Source organism: Podarcis melisellensis (genome assembly GCF_964234715.1).
Source record: "Podarcis melisellensis genome assembly, chromosome: 2".
In the NCBI taxonomy this organism is placed as follows: Eukaryota; Metazoa; Chordata; class Lepidosauria; order Squamata; family Lacertidae; genus Podarcis; species Podarcis melisellensis.
The window spans coordinates 46,871,115-46,895,719 of record NC_138529.1 but is presented as its reverse complement, the minus strand read 5'-3'; the positions used below and the strand labels follow the sequence as shown (position 1 = coordinate 46,895,719).

Below are 24,605 nucleotides of genomic sequence, written 5' to 3'. Positions count from 1 at the left end.
TTTAAAAAGAGGAGGGCAGGTAACACAGCGCAAGGGTCTTTGCTAGCCCTTTGCTTGGTGCTGAATAAAGAGTTTGCAGAGCTGGGAGTGGGGCATTTGGCAAGTGCTGTGCAAAGCACTTTGGAAGCCCTGTGCTCAGCACTCCCCCAGTGCTGAGCATAGGCCTGGCAAAGCTGTTTCTATAGGGATCTGCTGCATGATCAACAGAGAACTCAGTCTTGCAGACAATGCAGCATACTTGAACCCACTGCCCATCACTTAAATACAGCTTTCTGTAGCGGTTGGCTGCAACTAACCCACACCTGATGTGATGCAAAATTTGGGACAGGTGGGTGTGCTTGGTCTTATAGGCCAAAGTGGGACCCATGCTGGGTCAAATTTGACCCACAGGCTGGAGGTTCCAAACCTACGACTGCATAGAAATCGGCACTGCTCAACTATGATGCATATTCATGTTTTTGCTTGTTTTGCTTAGATGCTTTGGAAACACAAAAGCCCTTTCAATTTCAGCACACTGTCAAATATCTGTGTGAAATTATGATAATGTAATGTACACAGTGACAGGACACATTACAATAGATGTCCAAAGAAGATATGAAGTGTACCTGGAGAGAAAACATCCAAAGTGCAAATGCCCATTTCCCATTGACCAATTTCCCATTACTAGGGAAGCACATTCAGGTCTAGCATTAGCAATAGCAAGTCTTTCTGAAACTCTAATGCTGCAATTCTAAACACACTTACTAGGGGGTTAATCCTATTGAACACAGTGGGATTACAATAGAATAACCAAGCACAAGATTGCTTTGCAAATGGGAGCACAAAGGAAAATGTAATATTGAAGAACTTTAGAAAGTCTACAGTCACACCAATTATTCAAACACTCACACATTTTTATATATTACACTGTATACATTTGTATTATCACTGTATTGATCCTGGGTAATGAGGCATACAAATGAATATATTTTACTGAAGCAATATTTGCTAGTGAGAGTAGGTAACACTTTTAAGTTTCACATAACTTTATTTGAAAGGAAAATAAGGGTATCTTCAAGCTTAAGAATTATACATTTATTATTCTGCTTAACAGATAAAATACATATTTAGTTTACCTCATTTTCCATTTAAATAAACTTAGGAAACCCTGAAAGCTAACATTCTAATAAACAAGTTGGAATATTAAAGGGAAAATGTTAAAACCTCAAAACCTGATATGTTATAGATGAAAATATAGATCACATAGTCTTACAAATGAAATTCAAATATGTTGGTATTCAGCAAACGCTGCTATGCTTAACCTATTTTTCTGGGGTTAAAACCTTACCCCAGGCACACATATTATTGTTCAATTTACACATAAGTAGATCTGCAGGGTAGCACTTCTAGGACATTGTTACAAATTGTTACCTGTACAACAACATCCCAAATTTTTAGCCAGTTGTCACTTACCATTTTCCTTCCAGAAACAACACACACACACACACACACACACACTTTGCCACTGGCGTGCATTTACTACCCCAGCCAATGTTAGAAAGCCCCATCATCTCCCCCCCCATGACAAATGATCAAGGAAAGATCAAGAAAGTGTCAACAGGCTGGCAGAAACTATATAATGTTATTTGGGAACCGTTCTTTAATCAATGGCAGTTTCCTTGAAGGTTTTTTAATGGGTTAGAAAAACACCCACCAAATTCATTAATATTAGTTTATGTTTGTTTTCAATTGTAATAAAAATAATTCTAGGCAGTTTACAATATTTTCACTTTAAATTATATTTTTGTTGTTTGCAACAGAAAATAAAAATCATAGCTAATGAAAAGAACAGAAATGGTGCTGTTTATTCAATATGCAAGAGCAAGCATTCAGCAGAGACAAATTCTGCCTCTTCTGAGTAAGTTTTTTTTGGCCCTAGAGTATTGGGTATTGTCAAGCACACTTCATCCGACACTGGAGACACAAATATTACCTGCGGTTCACACCCTCTCCCCACCCAGCATACATTGGAAATCTCACTGGGGCAGAAAATCACACACACAACCTTGATGAAGGTTAAGTGCCATTGAAATTATATGATAAATAAATAATTTAAATAATATAATAAAAAATGATGAAATATAGGCTAACCAATTTTTTCATACAATGTATGCATCTGCATGTGCATGCATGCACACAGTATCTCATGTAACATTCCCTAAACTTTAGGGAAAGCTACATTAATATAAGAATACAGTGGAATAAATTAAAAGCAATAGCTTTCGTTCATCCCCTTTCTAAAAGTGTCAGGAATTTATATTTTTTATGTCAAAAAGTGGTTTTGTAGGAAGATAATTGGTCAAATTGCAGCAGTAAATAATCCGGAATGGAAGCTGAAATAATGAAGAACCTCTATCTGCTTTATAACACAGCTCAACTCAACTATCCCAAGTGGCTAACTCTACTGAACTCAATGTGAGTGATGATTATACCAGTATATAAATATGGTCCCGTTGTTGCAGCAAATTCATACTTGTCTTTTCATTAAACCAGGGGATTATACAGCTTCTCCTCCTCCTTGCTTTGCTGCTTCCACAAACTCATGACCCGATCATCAGATTTGTCAATGAAAAGCATTCCTAAGGGAAGCTGGAATGTTCTGGATAAGCAAAAGATATACCAGCTATGACAATTTAATTTACTTTTCCAAAGATTTTAATCAGGAAATAACTAGAGTATTTCTAATCTATTTCCCATCTTATTTTATAACCACCTGTATTTACAGAGACAATTTGGCAAGTAAGTAGGTTAACAACTGATTATTTTTAGCGCACTGTGTTTTAGTTGACTAACTAATTGCAAGATGTCTGTTTTATCAACCACAGTTTTGTGAGTTGTTGTTAAATTACATGATTATCACAGTTTTCTGCTGTTATGAGTTTGTGGGTACTAGACACTTATAATCCATGGATTCAGTGAGTGTTAGAATTTAATCAAGCCTTGGGGTGTTAAGATACAGACAACTCTAATCCCTGGATCTAGAAAGTGTTAAACGCTAATTAAGACAGGCTAGCTTCCTCATGAGGTGACTGCCTAGGGGAATGGGCCATTAAGAGGATAATGGATCAAAGGGACCCAGTGAGAGACAGTAAATCAGTTGGGCCCCTCTGTCAACAGATTAAGCCAGAGTGGGTGGAAAAAAGGCTGGGGGCGGGATGTTCACAGCCTCCAAGCCCCTGCCCCCAACTGGCTAAGTTATCACTGTCCGCCCTTACCCCAATGCGGCTGGAGGTGGACAGCGCCAGCCATAACCTCCCCCAGCCACACTGGAAGATGGCGGCCTCCGTGAACCCACTGCAGGCATGGCAACGGCTGCCCACCCAAAGTCCCCGGTTAGTGGATAAAAAGGTAAAGGGAACCCTGACCATTAGGTCCAGTTGTGGCCGACTCTGGGGTTGCAGCGCTCATCTAGCTTTATTGGCCGAGGGATCCGGCGTACAGCTTTCGGGTCATGTGGCCAGCATGACTAAGCCACTTCTGGCAAACCAGAGCAGCGCACGGAAACGATGTTTACCTTCCCACTGGAGCGGTACCTATTTATCTACTTGCACTTTGACGTGCTTTCAAACTGCTAGGTTTGCAGGAGCAGGGACCGAGCAACGGGAACTCACCCTGTCGCGGGGATTCGAACCGCCGACCTTCTGAACGGCAAGTCCTAGGCTCTGTGGTTTAACCCACAGCGCCACCCGCGTCCCGCGGTTAGTGGATATTACCTAGTAAAACATTAAAACTCCCCTTTCGTAGTGTGTTATTAGGCTAATATACTCAAGGAATAATAAATGGATAAGATTACAGATTGTTACAGGATAGCATGATGGCTGTTGTTTAAGCACATGACCAAGTACAGCGGAGGGGATATTTTGTCCTGTAAAGAAGTAGGTATAGCAGGTATTGATGGAGGTACACTACTCATTCAGTCCAAAGAGAACATTGCCTGCTATCTGTAGATGCTCAAGAAACAGAAGCATAGTTGAGGAGGCAACTGATGCCACTGTTTGAGTGACCTGCTTTATGTCTTCTGAATATTGCCACCCTAATAGATGTATTCCCTTTTTCTTTTCTTTTTGATAACCAGAAGCCTGGAACACAACTCTGGTCCCTGAAAATGATCAGCTGAAACCTCTGGGCCTGCTCAACTGGTTGCAAGTGCCAAGTGCCAATTTTTGAAAATGCTAGCACTAGCTCTACTGCACTCGTGTCCTCTGTAGCTGCTTTCCCAACTGAGTCATTGCCAGAATCAATAAAGTTAATGTCAGTAACAGTTTTGGGAAGGCAAGAAGTGCAAAGGCTTTGTTACAAAGTATAAAAGATATTTTCTTTAAGTTAGAAAAACAAGCAAATGAGGATTTAGTGACTCATGCGAAGGCCCATATTTGCTGCAGATGCTGCCTATATTTTATACATATTTAAAACTGTCAATAATAGATACCAATTGTTTATTATAGTAGCAATTTTAAAGATGCCTTTGAGAACCAGGTCTATTGTATTTGCTTTAGGGAGCCTTTTTATCTCCTGAGGTATTGTGGGTATTTGTATTGAGAACCTTATAAATCTTTTGTCTGACTTGAATTAGAGACCCCTGCTGTGGCAAAGCTTGATGAGGCAAGCTAAATTACATGATTTGCTTTTGTGCTGTGAAATACTTGTATTATCTTAACTATCACAGGCCTGATGAAATATCAAATCACAGGATTCACTGTTCTATAAAAGCAAAGCTTGTCCAAATAATTATTGCAGAAGGGCAGGATCCACTTTTCCCCTTTCCCTTTCCCATTCCCCCCCTTTCGTTTCAAAATTATTTGTTCTAAGAAACTTAAAAACACACCCTTACATTCCAATATATGAACAGGGCAAACATGTTCAGAAACAGTATTGCTCTAGAAGTGAATTTACCTATGAAAGGAAGAAAAAATTAATTTACAGCTACAGGCTTAAGTTAGAAATGGAACCACCCCCTGGAAGATTGTGCAGCATACCTTGCAAAATTCCCCTCTAATATTATTTTGTGCAAAAGACACAAATTGGGAAACCTGCTGCTCCAGATTGGGCTTCTGTGGTATATTTTCCTTCATATTGAATAGTATTTTCTATGATGTGCAATATTTTGAAAACCAAAACAAGATGTAATTATAAAAAGGAGGGGTTTCTGTTTGTTTGTTTCAATGGGTATTTATGTGATCAATTATTGATTTTAGGCCTTAATCACTGATGGAATGTTTAATTTCATGATATTCCCTCCATTTTTTAAGCTGCTTTGAGACTTTCTAAAAATAGGAGCAAGAGCCTGTAAATTATACATAAATAATGAGATACTCTTTTTAATTTTGTGTGTGTGCGTGCGCATATGCGTAGAGGCAGTAGGAGTGGGAGATAGGCTTAGGACGGAGAGAGAGAGAGAGAAAGAAAGAATATGCTATATCCCAAATTCCTGGAGAAAATCCTCTTAGCTATTATACCAGTGTGTTCTGTGATTTTGGGATATCAGGCTGGCAACTGAAGTAAATGGGCAATGCCATATATATAGATGTTTTATGCATATGGACATTTCACAACGGCATTTTGCATTATACAAAAATTTCTCAAGACTTTCCAAAGTTTAGGTAGATTTTAATAGGTAGAGTTTTCAATACTGTGATGGGACGATGAGCTGCTTGTGCGTAAAATGCAAGTCCCTCAGAGTTTGATCAGGTTTTCAAACCTCTGCCTGTGACGGAGCCCCTCCAGCATGGCTGCGTCAATCACTAGTAGAATCCGAAAGTGGCTGCTTTCGGAATCTTTTCCAACATAAAAGCTCTTTAACGGAAACACGTCGTCTGGCCTCTCGGCGTGACAGTTTCCGGCGAGGTGTGGGTGTCCCTATAGGAGGTCCTGAGACCTCCCCACTGTTTTCGCTGGAAGTGTCTCTGAGCCATCCCTCCGACTCACTTTCCCTTGGAGTTCTTGCTCGTCCTCTACTGGTTCCCTCTTCCGCTGCTACTCCTCTCTCAACCTCAGTGAGCCTTTGCGCCCCCGGCGCTTTAGATGGCAGTTCCCTGACATCCACCTCCCCTCCAGGGCCCCCTTCACCCCCTCCCGTCTCCTCCCCTACTGGCGGTGAGGAGGTAAAACCCCTGAAAGAACCTCCCTCATCTTCCGACGTCGCGAACACTTCCCTCCACTTGTTGCTGTTCCTACTCTCTCGGTAATCTTCGTCATCGGAGTCCACTCCCTCTTCCAACTCCGACTCCGCGAACCCTTCCATTTCCTCTTCCTCATCGGTGGTGCCGAAATACTCCCTCCTAAACCTTGCTATCGGCTGAGGTTTCCTCGGGAACCTTTGGTGGAACGTTTCTGTTAAAACCTCGTCATTGACTTCCTCTGCACTTACCCAGGTGTTTTCTGACTCCGGTTCCCCTTCCCACGCCACCAAATACTCCACCTGATTTCCCTTCCACCTGGAATCGAGGATTTCCGCTACATGGTTGCGGCGTTCCCTCTCTTCCAAGGCTGGTCCCCTGACGTACTCCCCTTCACGTCCCTCCCTGTATGGTGACAGTAACGACCTGTGGAACACTGGGTGCAATTTCATGTGGTTGGGTAATCGGAGTTTGAAAGCTACCGGGTTGACCTGCTGAATGACCTCAAAGGGTCCCAATCTTCTGGGCCTCAATTTCTTACAACCCCCTTTGAACGGCAACCCTTGGGTTGACAACCACACTTGATCCCCCACCCTTATGGTTTCACCTTCCCTTCTGTTCTTGTCTGCCTGCTTCTTATATTGTGCCTTAGCCCTTTCTAAGTTGAGCTGGAGCTGATGATGGATCGCTTCCATCTCTTCTACAAAATGTTCAGCCGCTGGGACGCTCCATCTCTCCCCTCCTTCCCCTGGAAATGCCCTGGGGTGACACCCGTAATTAGCCAAAAAGGGACTCATCCCTGTGGACACATTCTCCGCATTATTGTAGGCAAATTCTGCCAACGCCAACTTTTCGACCCAATCGTTCTCTCTGTCATTGACATAACACCTCAGATATTGTTGAAGAATGCCATTTGCTCTTTCCGCCTGCCCGTTGGTTTCAGGGTGCCGGGCAGTTGAAAAATTGACTTCCACGTGCAGCAAGCTCATGAGCTTCCTCCAGAACCTGGAAGTAAATTGTTTGCCGCGATCTGAGATCACCCTCAAGGGAGCCCCGTGCAACCTAAAGATGTGTTCTACAAACAACTTCGCTGTTTCTTCCGCTGTGACTGCATGTGAGCATGCTACAAAGTGGCACATCTTAGTTAACAGGTCTACTACTACCATGATGGCTGTTTTCCCCTTGGACTTTGGCAGATCCGTCATAAAATCTATTGATATCGCTTCCCAAGGCCGTTCTGGTGTGGGTAATGGTTCTAATAACCCTGCCGGCGCCCTTCTTTCCCCTTTGGCTCGCTGACATTGGTCACACCCTCTTACATACTCCCTTACATCTTCCCTCACCTTAGGCCACCAAAATTCCCTGGTAACCAACCACATGGTCTTGTGTTGTCCAAAATGTCCCGCCGTGGGGCTATCATGCAACTGCTTGAGTACTCTCCCCCTCAATTCACCTTCGGGTATATACAGTGCCCCTTTGTAATACAATGCCCCATTTCTTTCCTCAAAACCTCCGGGACTCTCGCCCTCCCCCCTGAGACCTCTGAGCTTATCCTGGGCATATTCATCATTTTCCGTTTCCTCTACCAGTTCTCGTTGCCCCACCAGCGCCGCCCCACACACCCAGCGGTCCTCAGGGATGACATGTCTCTCTTCGATCACCCCCTCCCCTTCCCAATACTCTGGTTTGCGTGAGAGCGCGTCCGCCCTGACGTTTTCTGGGCCTGGCACATAACAAATTTCAAAGTTGAATTTGGAGAATTCCTGTGCCCATCTCACTTGTCGTTGGTTGAGCACTCGAGCTGTTCTCCAATACTCTAAATTCTTGTGGTCGGTGCACACTTGCACCTTGTGTTGTGCCCCAATTAATAAATGTCTCCACCTCCGGAATGCTTCGTGAATGGCAAGTAGTTCCCTGTCATACACCGTGTAATTCCTCTCGGATTTATTCAGCTTCCGCGAGAAGAAGGCACACGGTCTCCACTCCGACGCACTCCTCCCCGGTTGAAGAAGGACCGCCCCTACCGCCCGGTCGGATGCATCGGTTTCCACTCTCATGGGTTTTCGTAAATCCACATGCAGAAGTTGTTCTTCCGAGGCGAAAGCCCTTTTCAGTTCTTCAAAGGCTCGATCCGCCTCTACCGTCCAAACAAATTTCTTCTTGCTGCTGAGGCAGTCGGTGATGGGCGCCGTCAAGTGGGCAAAGTTCTTGATGAACTTCCGATAAAAGTTCCCAAACCCCAAGAATCTTTGCACGTCCTTCTTGGTCTTCGGTGTCTTCCATTCCAGTACCGCTTGGACCTTGCCTGGATCCATGGCCAATCCCTTGTCTGACAAGCGGTACCCCAGGAATTCCACCTCCTTGGTATGAAACTGGCACTTCTCCAGTTTCACCCACAGCTGGTTGGCTTGCAGCCTGCCCAACACTTCTCGAACGTCCCTCACATGCTGTTCCTCATCTTCCGAATACACCAACACGTCGTCTAAAAAGGCCACACAATTCTTGTAGAGCAAAGGTCCCAGAACGTGGTTCATAAAAGCTTGAAAACACGCGGAGCCCCCTTGTAGACCGAAGGGCATAACGAGGTATTCAAAGGCTCCCAAAGGGGTAAACATGGTGGTCTTCCATTCATCTCCCTTCCTTATGCGTATCAGATTGTACGCCCCCCGCAGGTCCAGCTTTGTAAAAATCTTTCCCTTCCTTACTCTGGTCAAAATGTCATCAATTCGGGGCATAGGGAAAGCCAGGGGTTCCGACACTGCATTGAGGGCCCTAAAGTCACACACCAGTCTCGGTTTGTCTGTGTTCTTTTTGTCCACAAAAAACACTGGGCTGCCCCCCACCGCTCGGGACTCTCTGATGAAACCTCGCTTCAGGTTTTTGTCAATGAACTCCCTCAGCTCCTGCATCTCCCTGTCTGACATGGCGTACAGCTTGCCTACTGGGAGTTGGGCCCCAGGGAGTAGGTTGATTTGACAGTCAAAGGGTCTATGCGGTGGCAGTTTGTCTGCTTCCCTTTCGCTGAATACGTTGCTCAGATCTGCGTATTGCGGGGGCACCTTCCCTTTGTCCATTACTTCCATCCCGGCTAGGGTGACTCTGTCTCCTCCCGAAACCTTCCCCTCCTTGCAGTGTTCTAGGCAATGCGCTGACCCAAAGGAGACCACCCTCTGATGCCAGCCCACTAGCGGATCGTGTAGCGCCAGCCAGCTCATCCCTAAAATGATGGGCGCTCCTCCCAGGATGGCCACATTAAACGCTATCTGTTCGGTGTGCCTTGCCACCCTCATTATCATCGGGACAGTCTGTTGGCTAACTTCTCCCCCCAACAGCTCTCTGCCGTCAATCGTAGTCACCTGCAAGGGGTTACTTAAAGGGATGGTCTGTATCTGATGCTCAGCTGCAAACTCCTTACTCATGAAATTACAGGAGCTGCCTGAATCCAAAAGCGCCTTGATCTTTAGTGGGTGTCCGTTTGGCAGTTCTAGTAACACCTCTATCACTAAAGCGGGTCTGGGAGGTTCCGGTGTGGGCACTTTCACTGCTCTTTGGCCTGGCTGCTGTGCCCCGACGGTGGCAGCCAGGCGTTGGCTTTTACTTGCTCCTTGCCTTCCTCTTCCTTTCCCCCAACAGCTCCTGCCATCCCTTGCCATTCCTTTCTTTGTGGGCAGACTCTGGCAAAGTGCCCTGGCTGTTGGCAGAGATAACATCTCTTGGCGCTCTTTCCCTCCTTCTTCCGCCCTTCACTGGGATTTGAAACTGCGCGCGCCCGCGCTGTTCCAACTTCCATCGGCTCTGCCGGCGGGAAAGGTGGCTCTGGAATGTCTGGAATGCGGAACTCCCTCCAACGGTCTCCTTTCCCTTCCCGCTTTTCCAAAGCCCTCGCCTCCTGGCGCGCTCCTATGGACAGCGCAGATTTGGTTAACTGATCCATAGACTCCGCCCTGGGCCCCCGGGAAAGCTCATCTTTGACGGTTGAAGAAAGCCCCTCTTCGAAAAGCATTTGGATGGGCTCCGCCGATAGGTCCCACCCCAATTTATGAATCAGCATAGTAAATTCAGTCCAGTACTCACGGACAGATCTGCTTCCTTGCTGGCAAGCCATTAACTGCCTTCGCACCACCCCCTGCTCAATATCGCTGGAAAACATCAGGTCCATGGCACGAAAAAACTTCCTCGTGTCCTTTAGGATCTCATTATTCGCTGCCATCAGGGGTCTAACCCAATCTTTCGCCCCGGATTCGAGATGGCCAATCACAAAAGCCACTCGCGATTCCTCGTCGGGGAAGTCATCAAACTGCAAGTTTAGAGCGTATTGCATCTCTGTTCTAAAGGCATGATAGTTCCTGGGATCCCCCCCGAATTTCTGCACCAATCCTGGTACCTTTCTGGCGAGCGGGGTGGTTTTCTCCTTTCCCTTTTCTGCATCCTGAGCCCTCCTCTCCTCAAGCCTCGCCGTTTGCAGCGCCAACTGGATCTCCAACGCCCTGTACCTTTCTTCCAGGCTTGGACCCCCTCCAGCTGCTCCTGCTCCTCCGGTTCCGGCTGGGTTGCTCATGATGCTTCTCCCTGCACAAGCTGGCTTTCGGTGTCTTTCGGATTGCTGTGATGGGACGATGAGCTGCTTGTGCGTAAAATGCAAGTCCCTCAGAGTTTGATCAGGTTTTCAAACCTCTGCCTGTGACGGAGCCCCTCCAGCATGGCTGCGTCAATCACTAGTAGAATCCGAAAGTGGCTGCTTTCGGAATCTTTTCCAACATAAAAGCTCTTTAACGGAAACACGTCGTCTGGCCTCTCGGCGTGACAGTTTCCGGCGAGGTGTGGGTGTCCCTATAGGAGGTCCTGAGACCTCCCCACTGTTTTCGCTGGAAGTGTCTCTGAGCCATCCCTCCGACTCACTTTCCCTTGGAGTTCTTGCTCGCCCTCTACTGGTTCCCTCTTCCGCTGCTACTCCTCTCTCAACCTCAGTGAGCCTTTGCGCCCCCGGCGCTTTAGATGGCAGTTCCCTGACAAATACTAAGAAGGAATATAATTGCAATAAGCTAAAATAGTGATGAGGAATATTTTGAGTTTCTGGCTCAATGCTATATGTACATACTGTTGCACACCACCCCAATCTCTGAGTGGTGCTAGAATCCAGGAGTTCCGGGTGCTTAACTACAGTTTGTGTTTCCTTTTGGAATGAGGCACAGTGGAGACTGGGGTCTTTATTTACACATAATACAAACTGAGCCCACGATGGAGGGGTTCACAGCACTAACACCCCAAAACTGTGTTGCTTCCACCATAACCACAGCCTTGGATCCAAACAGAAACCAACCATTACTCTGACTCTCTCTCCAGCCAAAAGCACATGCGATTTTGCAGCTGTCTACTCACATAACCCCAAGGTTTGCAAGCAATCTAATTGTTGCTATTAACACTGGAAATCCAGAAAAGTCTGTACTTGATAATAACTTTTAGCCTTTTGTTATCCTGTGAATCTTGTTTTGAAATATTTTAATTCTCTGAATTAAGTCCATGGTGTTTTAAATGGTTATATGTGCCATTTTGAGAGATTTATAGATTTAATCACAGTACTGTGAGTATTAGATTCGTCATATAATCTTGAATAACTGTTCATAATCCCCACCAAAGATACTTAACAGTTATTTAGACTACTGAGGACTTGATTAGAAGAGGGATTAAATTTTAAAGGATGCTGCAAAGAGTAAATTAATGGACTTCAAACATCTTTTTAAAACCAAAAAAGGATTCTGGAATGAAAGCCTTTAACAGGGAGTTGGCCTCAGGAAAACGCTATCTTTTAATTAGACTGCCACCTTTGGAAAATTATTTTATAAAAAGCCTCACCTTTCACACACACACACACACACACACACACACACTTTATATGTTAAAAAAAAATCAGTTTAATGAAATCAGAAACAAATACCGTATTTCATAAGACACATACACTGTGCCATTCTTCTCCTGGGCACAGAAATTTATTTTATTTCTGTATGAAAAGGTACTTAAATTTTGTTCCACCCCCACAACAGAATACTAGTATGTGACTGAGATTTCACTGCGTCCAGCTGTATTTGTATGATTAATAAGACTAGCAGATATCCATAATTAGGAATACAGAACTCCCCTCCATGGGAAGGACAGCAAAAGCATACCAGAAATAATTATACTTAACTCCTACAGAGATTCTGACCTGAAGATAACCTGCTGAAAGCTTAGAATTCACTCTCTAAACATTTAGTAGAATGGCATTTTTTCTTTTAGTTTGACATTTCTACACCTTGGATCTGATTTATGCCTCATGTAAGGCTGAACATGACCCTGCCTTTATAAAGACGAGAGACTACTTAAAGGTATGATTCTAACTAATAATCTCTATATGGCAAACCAAAAGCATCCTTGATTATGTATCTCCTTTGTGAGCAGTTTTCTACCTTTAAGGCTGTAGCAGCTGGACATAAGAACACAAAGAAGGAAGCACAAAGAGAGAAACCACCGGGCATCCTGCCCCCTCCTGCAAACCAGCAGACAGAAAATCTAGTAAACAACACTTTAGCTTCTTTAAATGCTTAAAAGTACAACATTATCACTGTTTTCCACTAAAGATAATTGCCAACAGCCATACAATTATGGAGAAATTCTGGTCAAGGGCACCCTGTGGTGTAACCCTATAAAAATATTGAAGGGAGAAGAAGCATGAAAATTTGTTAACACAGCAGCAGTGTGGAGTAAGGAAACAGACTACAAGAGCAAACGAGTATTGGGTCACAAGTAACTCAAATTCTACGGTTATGGGGATGTCACAGCAGGCAGAGACAAATGGAGAGGTGAAGCTCTATTATGGAAATCGGAAGATTTCTGTGAGCTCTCTTATGAAGAACACCCAAAGAATTTAGAAAAAGCAGCTCCAATAGAGATGAAAAATGATATTCGGAGTAGCAGAAAGAATGGCTGGTTTTAACTCTTGGCTCAGTCACAAGTTTCCTCTGTGACATTGGGCAAGTCCTTCAGACATACATTCAAAATATTTTCAGAAGTGGATTACTGAAAGAGTTAGTGGCATGTAGCTGCGGGTATATGTGAAGGTGAGCCTCCAGGATAAATATTTTACATAACAATGAGGCAGCTACTGAGAAGATGCCTGTGTGCTTCTGTTGTAGTAGTTTCTGCAATTTTTCTAGGATTAGAATGTTTCCTCTTCCCATGGCTTCTGAGTACTTGGTCATAATTATTGAAGCTATTTGGCAAACTTACTCAAATGTGTATCTTGATGTCCTAGAATAGTTTTTCATGTTGGGAATGCTGCATCAGGGTTTTTATTAAAACATTTAGAAATACTTCTTGAAATGATGACAAGACAAGGAGAAATTTATTAGTTGAAAATGCTGAGCAAATATTTAATGATTAACAGAGCAATTAGTTTTGTTAATTATCATATGGCACTAGGTACTGTATTGAAGACTTCATGAAAAGTTGATGAATTCTGATCTGAAGTCTACTTTTATCAAATTTTTGAAAAGGTTGCTTGGAAAGGAATGTTTCTACAATAACATACGTGGCACTGAGAGATTTAGACGTCATTGCATCCACTATTTTTGATCAAATGTCAAGTTAAGTATTCAATATTTCAAATGAAGTAGCAATAAATTATTTCTATTGCAATAAACAATTCAGTTTGTCAGTTTGGGAAAGGGCTAGTTAGAGCTGAAATTATAAATGAAATGATAAATAGATGGAAATGAAATTGACAGGTTCAGGACAGACTATATAGAAAGCCTTTTCTCATGGAAGATATCATTCACACAAAGAATTCATTTTTACATTATCTGGTGATGGCCAAATATTACACAAATCCATGAACAATAGGCATGATAAACCTATTACACATAACTTCTAAGTGAGGCCTCTGTGTTAAGAGGGAACATGGTCCTTGATTATCAGATACTATGAGTAAAGAAAAGGAGATGCCTTTATGACCTACTTATGACATTTCCAGAGGTAACAAGCTGAATGCCTTAGAACACAGAGTAATGCAAGAGATGGCAGTATGGGCTGAACCAGCAAGGTTCATTCTGTTCTTATTTACATAGCTATTTTGGAGGCAGCCATTCCTGTTTGCAATTCTGGCAAGTATAGTTAGCCCAATAGCTTGAGGGAGATGTATGTCCCCAAGGTTTGTTCCAATACCTTAAAATGTAAGCAAATTATAATGCATTGCATCAGTGCTTTTTGCTTGTCTAGTAGGTTTGAGAAATAGATTGACTGATCCTGGGGCCGAACCCTCGCCAAAACAACCCTGGGTGAAGGAGCAGGATGAATGCTAACGGGGTGGCATTGGGAAGGAGGCGGGAAGGCACCCCCCTAGCCCCTGTGCACCGTGTGAGGGAACCAGTCATGCTGCCCTAAATCCACCTCTGGTGCTAAAATGAAACACTAAATATGGATTAAAATTGTCTGATCAGCAGGACTTTAAAGCACAGCTCAGGGCTCTTGCAAGCCGCCTGCAAAGAGCACTGTGCGGCGCTTTCAGACATCTGATCCGCAGCACTTCAGGAGCCAGGTGTGCAGTGCCTTCAAAACTCCACACACCCCAACTGGCAGGCCTTTAGAAGCCCCTTGTGGGCTTCAGAAGCCTAACCATCTTTTTATCTGCCAACATGTGATGTCCTATATGATTTCAGGTGATTGGCAGCTGGCTTTTCAACTGCATCTCTGAACGTAGAATATAAAGTTTCTTGTGTTACCTTTGTCTAAGATTCTGCCTGTCATCTTTGCTCTAACAAATATTTACAGTACTTTGTAAAGTATCCTACTTAATCAGCTGTATCTTTGCTTGAATAATGTGTAGTGCAGGCTGCTTTTCTGGACTTTTAGGTCATAAAGGGTGCATACCTGAAGACAGGACCGAGTCCTAAAGTTCTAAACCATACAATTCCCAACTGTAAACTCCGGCAGCAAAAACCTTAGTTTCACCAGAGATGAATGAAGCTCTACATTTTAAAAAGAAGTCTTTAAGGTCACATCATTTCCCCCACAAGAGCTCTTCTTTCTCCATCTCATTTGTTTCGAAGGAAATGTAACAACAACACTTGACAATAGTAGGAGAGGGGGTCTTTCTCTAGTAAAATGACTCATGACGAAGCCGCACATAACCCTCTGTTCTTTAGGGGCTGGGAATTGGAAGACTTTTGCTCACCTCCCTCATTATCCTTGTTATCAGCACAGGAGGTTTCCATAGCAACATTGCATCCAGGCCCTCTCCAGCCGGTCTGGCAGACACACTGCCAGCTGTTCTGACCGAGTGTGCATCTCCCATTGCCATTGCACAAATCAGGGCAGCCATCTGGTTGAAGAAATGAAGAAGATAAGTACAAGAAATACTATTTGCACTAAGATTCTATGCTCAAGGCACATTAAACAATGTTACTGTGCACTCAAAAAGAAAGCTGAAGGCTGTATCAAACATGCTTGCTGGTGTAAGGAACATCTTTTTGCTTAGAGGATGACTATGGGAAGTAGAAGGCAAAAGAGAAATAATGCGTAAAAATACATGTAGTCTTCAGTGTCATAAATGTATCTTTAGGGTTGATTTTAATAGCAAAAAAGAATTAAGCTTCTACTACAGCTAGATCTTATTCCTATTTTTTTTTTACATTTGAATATCTATAATTTTATGACATGTTACTAGCTCTATATAAGCATCCCCCCAAAGAATCTGAGACTGTGGTTGGATTCCTGCTACAAGTATCTATAAATTATTAGGGGACAAGTGTAATCTCAATAAAAGGAAATTTAATCCATGTGCATTTTTGCTATATCGGGGTTCTATAACCTAGATTGTGGGCTTGTACAAAACTCTGAAATGGAACATTTCAAAATAAATGTGCACTTTATACAAAATATGGTTATGGGTGGGAAAATGAGTGCACTCATTCTACTTAGTGTCGTATCTTATTACCTGCGAAGCTACCTTAAAATAGCGAAGATCATTTAAGGGCTCCAAATTATTAAGGGTGTCTTTCCTTCCTACCAACTAATTTTAAGTCTTGGATTTCCCTGGATTTTTAAAATACACACTTGGAATTCTGCAGCAGCCAAAGGCTACAACCAAACTACTCAGGAGTAACCATGTCACAGTAAAAATTGCAGCCTCCCTTGTACAAAAACACAAGAAGGTTAAAAACATCTAATAGCTGAAACCCCTTTCACAAATTGGAGGCAAAGTAATTTGTGTTCTGATTGCATAATTTGGTGAGCTGCAACACTAATGGATGTGGAGCGCTGACCCCTGCAGCAATAGAATGTCATGACTTGTGGAGTTGCACTAACGCAGTGAACTGGCCTGGAACTTAGAACCACAGGATCATAGAATGTGCTTGTGATGAAGCAGAAAGTGATTTATGTGCACCAGAACCACCCATCAACAACTGTGGTCTAGCACAGCCAAGCCAAGCTGTTGCATAAAGAAATTCAGTGGGAAATTAAATCTAAACAATATCTTTAAGCCTTCTTGAGTCACAGCTACAAATATATACAAGATTCAGGAATGAGATGATGATTCAGTGCCAACTAAAGAAACATAATCCCACTGAAGCTACAGTTTAACATACTACAAACAAGCAGTAGTTTGACTCTTTAACCATAAAAATGAATTAAAAATTGAAGTGAAGTGAATAGTTACTTGTTCTCTCTTCCATTTCATTGAACACTTTTTAAATGGGCTTGGATATTTATTAATGATCTCGCACTATTTTGACATGTGGAATTACATGGAAGCTAAGAATTTCAGTAGGTCCCTATGATCTGTAAAGTGAGTAGTTCTGTTTAAATGTTTCGTTGTTCTGAACATACAAATGTGTACAGACAATTCTGATCACACAGAAAAGCAAAATGGATAATAGGAAAGCTTTGGCAGTCAGCATCCAGAAGGTAAAAAAGTCTCAGAGGAAATAGGACCTGTACTTTTTGATCAGTAAAACATAGACATAGAGAATAGGAATCAGGAACAAGAGTGCTTGAGCAACTTCTTTCAGGAATATATTTTCTCATTCATGTGATGGCATTTGATGCATCAATGTGATACAGATCAAAGGCTGGTAAGCTAACCAAAAGGACATGATCTGATCTATAATGGGAATATCCAAGACCCTTAATTATTATACAGATCATGCTATTTTATAATCTCTGCCTCAAAAAATAGTCACACTGACATCGCCATAATTACACATAAGTTTTTCAGGATTGTGACCAAAAATCCAAAAGAATCAGTTTTAATGCCAGAAGCAATAATAAATGTGAATATGGATGGTGCCTCTTGGTTATGACAGCTGCACAATATTGGAGATAACATCACATATCTTGCTTGTTTACTGTGATGAAGTAAAATAAAATAAAATTGTTCTTTGAGAAAAATCCTTGGGAATGTTTCTAGCAGGAACGTTCAAGCAACAACCCTGCACCAAAAAAAATCAGGGCATATTTCCCTATCTTGAAGAGCAGTAAGCACAAGCACTGGTGTCAGGGGACATCCTCTGGGGAATGGCGGTTCGAATCCCTGCGACGGGGTAAGCTCCCGTTGCTCGGTCCCTGCTCCTGCCAACCTAGCAGTTTGAAAGCACGTCAAAGTGCAAGTAGATAAATAGGTACCACTCCGGCGGGAAGGTAAACGGCGTTTCCGTGCACTGCTCTGGTTCACCAGAAATGGCTTAGTCATGCTGGCCACATGACTCAGAAGCTGTACGCCAGCTCCCTTAGCCAATAAAGAGATATAAGCCCCGCAACCCCAGAGTCGTCCGAGAGTGGACCTAATGGACAGGGGTCCCTTTACCTTTACACCCATTTTTACTTTTTCAAAACAGACAGGGGACAACTTCAAGGTACAATTTGCAACACTCAGCTAGTGCTGACAGGTTCCTCAGAGAAGCAGTACATCAGCCTTAACTATGCCTTCATATAATCTTTTCTATTTGAACAGAAAGTATGTGTACAGCTTTAGGCGGGAGGGAATTGGATACTTCAACTTATTTTAGGTATGGTATACCTACCGGTACTATTGCTGAACCATTATGTCTAATCTGGACCATTTCTTTTTTGAAGGTAAACTGTTCACTTTCCTTTCACAGCTAGTCCTTGAGCTCTCTGTTGCTACTGCCAGCTGTGTGATGTGGGCTTGTTTTTCACAAGCCTGGAGAAGGCAACCTCAGTTTATAATGGCCAAGAATCACTACATACTAACAAGCCCTATAAAACTCCTTCTGCTTCTCATAAAGTGTTCTTAGAAAGTACTATTCACCCTGCTCTCAGGCAGAAAAAAAGAACTGCTTGCATTATACAGGCACAAAAGGAGGCAAGTACTCTGTGCAGTCTAAAATAAATCTTGAAGATGTTTTATTTTACCTCTTCAGCATGTCATGCAAGCTGTCTGAACAACCACAATGATACTATATCAAGGGAGGCATCATGTTGCAGGACACCTGATTTGTTTTAAATGTAAAATGAGCATTAATTGTGAATATATACACTCTGGGTTTTCTTGTTGAAGGGAAATTGGAGAGAGATAAACAGATCAGAGTAGCAGAGGGGGTTTCTCCCCCAGTACATCTGAGCAAGATGAAAACATGAACAAAATCTCTGAAAAAGTTTTCATTGCAGCTGGGAATTAATAGACATGACTTTGCTTTTAGCTTGAAAAAGGAAGGAAGGAAGACTATAACGGACATGGTGTTGCTAGGAAACACTTTACCACCACAGCAAAGTTCATTCCATTTGTGGCCTTCCAAAGACAGATTTTATATTTCATAAACATATAAAAAATCAGAAACAGTTTCCATTAAAATATAATAAATACCTAAAAGCTAGTGTATAGATAGTCCACAATGTGATCTAATTATTTACGTCAACATGGGTTGCTTTGTGCATGTGTCCCTTCTAAAAAGCTGTGTAAATGAAGGATAAATTTAGCTTTGACAAAAAGCTCTAAGTGCAAAGTAGTGGCTACTTAGGATCTTTATAAATGCAAAAAAGCACATTCAAATTATCTCCGCATAAATATTTATTTGGCAGACAACACAAAACTGCTTTGTCAACCATTAGATAGATAGCTAGATAGACTGATAGATATATATACATATAGCTTGTCTTAAGAGCCCATTTATACAATACCTAGATGTCTACACAATCATCTATGGAGTAATAATTGTTAAAAGCGTGTCCATTATTTTCATGCAATATATTTACATTTCAATCTAAATTACTTGCTCCTAAAAACTTCCTGAATATGTATAAGAGCTGGTGGTGACTGGAGTATCATGAGATGCTTACCATATATTCATCTAACACTTACTAAGGCTCTTTACCAAATTATCTTGAAGAGCAGGAATCAAACTCTGCATGCTAGAATAGTGCTAACAGTTTTATAAAACTCCAAACGCTCTCACAAAGAATTCTGTTGCAACACAACAATATGAGTACTATCTATGTAGGTAAATAATGAGCACTTCAATCATTCCTTACAGAAACTCGAGCCAGAGTTTTAAAGTAAACGGGAAACTTAATGCAAGCAGAGTATCCTAAAGATAGGTACACTGCTGTAACCCTATATATATGAAATATGTTAACAAAAGATATTATCAATGGGCTTCTGAAACAGAAGGACATTATACTAGGACAGGTTTCCATTAGCTTCACATAATACACTACTTTAACTATGCTAGCGTAGATTTCTTAGTCTCCAAATTAATATACAGGTATATTTTCATGACAGCTTTTTAGCCTATCAGTTATTTAGAGTAACAATAGCCCTATCCAGGCCTGTGCAGAGCTTGTCTGAGCCCTGGGGTGGCAGTCTTGTTAGAATAAAGTTAACATTAATGGGATTTCAAAGCTGGAATTGACATCCGGGGGGGGGGGGAGGGATTTCTGAAAGGCGGTACTTTGTCCTGGATCTTAGGCAAGTCAATTGAAAAATAGCAGGTTTTTGTAAAAAACAACAACTCAACAACATTTGGGGTGTCCTGGCTTTTACTTTTTGAAATATGGCAACCCTACTATAAACTCAATCAAAAAAGCAGCTGGTTCCTGGCAGAACCTTGCCTTGCTTATCCCAGCAAGGCCCAGGGTATGTATACCTGGCTCCCCCCACCGTCTGTACAGGCCTGGCCCTCTCACATGCTCCTTCCATGCAATAGGCAATGTATGAACAGGGGCACGCTTCTCTAAGTGATGGCTCCCTAACTGATGACAAAACCCCTCTCCATATTTCTTATTTTCATGCTGTCATCCCTCTTGCTTTCCGTTGTGCCCTGAATAAGGGAACCACCCACACCACCCTAAATCTGGTGTTGGTCTTGCAGCAATTCTCAACCTGTGGGTCCCCAGATGTTGTTGGACTACAACTCCCATCATCCCTGAGCTCTGGCCTTGCTAGCTAGGGGTGATGGGAGTTGTAGTTCAACAACATCTGGGGACCCACAGGTTGAGAAAGGCTGGCTACAGGCAGGCAACAGCCCACAAAACTGTCCCTTAGATCATATGTTGTGCCATCTCCACTCCCCAGTGTCTATGCATTGAGCATGGGCACCTGTAAAGGATTGCATCAGCTGCAATTGTCCACACTCAATGCACACCCAATGCACACTCAATGTCAGAAGTGGAGCCAGAAGGCACACCCTGTGCTCCACATATTAATCCTATGTGTGGACAGAATGCATCAATACAAATATTGACTTCATGTGTTGCAGAGATACAACTTGGGAAACATCATTCTCTGCATTAAACAGCATAGTTTTCTTCCTTACAATATATGACAGAAAATGTTTTTTAAAAAGCTCTCTTTGTTCAACTTCAGTATACTGTACACAGTCGAGCAGATAGCTTATCAGAATGGGCAAAACATAAGTAAATGAGGGCAGAGCTCTTGGATGTCTCCAGCAGTGTGCCTCAACATGATCTAGCAAGACCACATATCTGGATAAGAAGTTACCTTTTCTTGACCTTTTGGTTCTCAGCTTGCCTAAATCAATATTAGAGGAGGATTGGGAAAGGCTATTAATTAAGAGAATGAACTTACCTGACTCAGTAAGTTTTGTAAATTTATTTTTTTTGCAATATCAATGCAAATATAGATGATTAAAGTTCTTTTATATAAGAACAAGAAACAATTAGAAAATCCCCACCCTATACTATATACTATGGATAATGGTATTAAAGTATAAATAAATCACTGTGAACTTGAGAGCATAAAGCAACAAGACCCAAATTAACATGGTTTCCTAGTATAGGATTCTATGTTCATTTCAAAATTGATTAAACTTCCATAATAAGTCTAGTTTATGAATGGTGGAACTTGTTAAACAGCTTAAGTAAAATGTATGCTAAGCTCTCAAAATGAGTTACCAATTTAACTCACATATTAAACCCTAACTAAACTTTTCAGACTTGGAATATGGAGAACAGAGGGGTATTGGTACATAGGATTTGGTGTGGTTTTTGTTTTTGTTTTTAAGTTTACAGTATATGGTTATTTGTAGTGGATATTAGAGGTGGACAAATATGTAAGTTTCTGTTTCTTTCCATTTCTCATTTTTCCAATCTTAAATTTGGTTCTTATTGTTCCACATCAGTTTGCAAGAGTGAAAAAAAAGTAAAATACCTGGGGATATGATTAACAGTAAATAACTGCAATATCTTGAATGATAATTACTCAAGGGCTTGGAAAGTAATTAGAACAGATTTGCAAATCTGGAATAGAATGGAGTAGAATATTTTCAGATTTTTTTTTTGTCAATTCCTTGAAATCTTTGAAAGGAAAGATTTTTCTTTTTCTTTGTTGTATCGTTTTTGTTCATGTTTTGTTGATGTGGAATGTTATCAGAAAAGCGTGTGCATGCGCGCGCGCGCTTGCGCGCGCACACACACACGGTTCTTTCTGCGAAAAAAGAAAAGCATGACTGATTTTTTCCAATAAGGTTGAAAAATCAATAACTCCTATGGATTGTACCTTGCACATTCCTAATGAACTCAGACCTTGGCATTCTTACAGCTGCATTTCTTCTCTGTAGAATCTATAACAAGTTGAAAAGCAGTCTTTGGTTTTATTTTGAAGGACGGGGAAAATGATCACAAACACAGATTTAAGCAGTACTCAATGAAATTTAGTCCTGCCGGTTGCATTTGTGTCATGTTAAAGGTATTGTTGACAGATTCATACGAGATTTAGTAAACAGTATTAGTTTTTGAGATCAGATTAAACCACAGAGTATTGTTATACAACTACTGAACATGAGTTTACAAAGAAACAGGTTCCCTTTTGAAAAACAAAGATACTATGGGCTCCTGTCAAAAAGTTACTTGGTTCCCTCAGGAGATGAAGTATGATGAATACAGAGTGCCATAAATCTGTCTGCATCTAGGAAGAATTGCACTTCTAGGCCATTGTAACATGAAGTAGACTACTGCAAATACTACATATCGCACAGTAAGCAATCTTTAACCGAGAACCCAATGATTTGATAACTTCTGAAAGTCTTAAGGACATGGCAGCATCCTTGTTCTTGATTTCATATGGCAGTGCATTATATCCCAGCACTAATAGCAGCTCAATCCAACAGCTCACATCAATTTAAAGGGCTGGTTCAGACATAATACTAAACCAGGAATGACAAACTTCTCCCTTTTGGCTATGAAGAAGGAATTTAGAAACTAGTAACAGCATGGCCTCAATGGGGTTCAAAGACTGGTTTAAAACAGAACCATTTCTTTTATGCCTTAATACACTTGTGCATTTGCAGAAACTAAGGCAAGGTATTACCTTTTCCCAGATCCAAGCTACTTAACAATGACATTTCAAAATTCCTCCCCCAACCCATTACACACACAGTACCAGAAAAAATGTACTGAGATACATGGGTCCTGAGAGACAAATACAACAGCTATCCTAGTCACACAATTCCAAAGGAGGAATTATTTGTAAATGGGAAAATGCTCCATTTCAGGGCAAGGTCCCAGATGGAAAGGCTCTGCTGTAAGACCCCCAAACCAGCCCAGGGGCTATGAAAGATATCTATCAGTTCAGGCAGGGGCATGGTCAAGAGGCAGCAGTTCAGGTAAATTAGTTGTGACTGCCATACAGAGCTACTAGAAAGATATTGTTCCAACAGTTCCTTCAGCTTGGTACTGAGACTTTCAAGCTGGAGCTGCTGGCACTACATGTAGGGTGATCCCCAGGCTCCTTAGACTAAGATTCCTGACTCTTCCTGAGCTTCGCTACGGTCCGGGGCCTCTAGGTCATCCATCGTGAGGAATCCTACAGCTAAAGTATGACAGAGGGAGACATAGATATGCTCCAGGACAGTGAGGGGCAAAGATGTGACAAAACTGTGACAAAAAGTGATGATGGATCTACATATTTTGAAAAAAAAAACTTTGAAATACAATTTCCAACATTTCTGCACTGCTGATATCCTGAAAAAATGGTTCCAATACCAGAAGGTCACAGGTAAAATGTTTATTGTGAAGCTCATCCTTAGTGTGAACAGCTTTTGTAAAGCTCTCCTAATCCCTTTCTTTAATCTGTACTATATGCAGGGACTACATGTAGCATGTACATTCTACTAACTACTACATTTGGGCTCCTTCATTGCACAAATTCCTTCTATTTGCACATTGACGTGGGCTCCTTCTATTTGTAAAAACTCATTTTTTTCCAAACCGCATTAGATGATCAGTAATGTAGTCTTGCTTGTCCAAAGTGCGGCATGTCTCCATTAGGGAATGGTTGTTGCTGTGCTCATAGCTCATGAACAAAGCAAAGTAGAAAACCTGTTGCCTCCTTTATTCATCTTCTTAGTTTCCTTAAGACAACCACAGCCATGGGATAAATTGTCATGCAACCATCTCAGATCAACCTAAAAATTCTCCCTTTAAAATAATTAATACATTTTGCTTCCTTGGATCCATAGTGAACAACAACTTGCTACTTGAACAGGAATAAAACATTTGTATCAGGAAGGAGCCCTTGACAAAGTTGGTAAGTATGTTTGGAATAATGTCAAACTAACCACCAAAATGAAAGGCGCTTCAGATGTTATGGAATGCAGGAGGACCAGCAAGTAGTATAATATAAGGTTATTATTATATATCAGTTGCCAAAAAGAGTAACAGTTAAAACAATTACAAACCAAGAATAGATACTGGCTGGGATAAAAATATCCACTTAGAAGGCTTGTTGAAAGATGAAAATGTTCAGCAGAGGCCAAAAAGACAATAGAAATGATGCCTACCTGATATATAAAGGTAAAGGGACCCCTGACTGTTAAGTCCAGTCATGGACGACTCTGGGGTTGTGGCGCTCATCTTGCTTTACTGGCTAATGGAGCCGAAATTTGTCCGCAGACAGTTTTTCCAAGTCATGTGGCCAGCATGACTAAGCCGCTTCTGGCGAAC

General features: G+C 41.9%; 1 protein-coding gene across 20 annotated transcripts in view; it reads right to left on the bottom strand.

Annotated features, from left to right (window-relative positions):
- The window catches only part of TENM2 (teneurin transmembrane protein 2), a 704,879-nt gene that overhangs the window by 58,282 nt on the left and 621,992 nt on the right, over positions 1 to 24,605 (bottom strand). For 19 of the 20 annotated variants that reach the window (XM_081899086.1, XM_081899100.1, XM_081899097.1 and 16 more), the window contains one exon: positions 15,361 to 15,507. The exons of the other annotated variant lie outside the window; for it this stretch is intronic. In XM_081899086.1, coding sequence (XP_081755212.1) covers positions 15,361 to 15,507 — 147 coding nt within the window. The remainder of the gene's footprint in view (positions 1 to 15,360; positions 15,508 to 24,605) is intronic. 20 annotated transcript variants of the gene reach the window in all.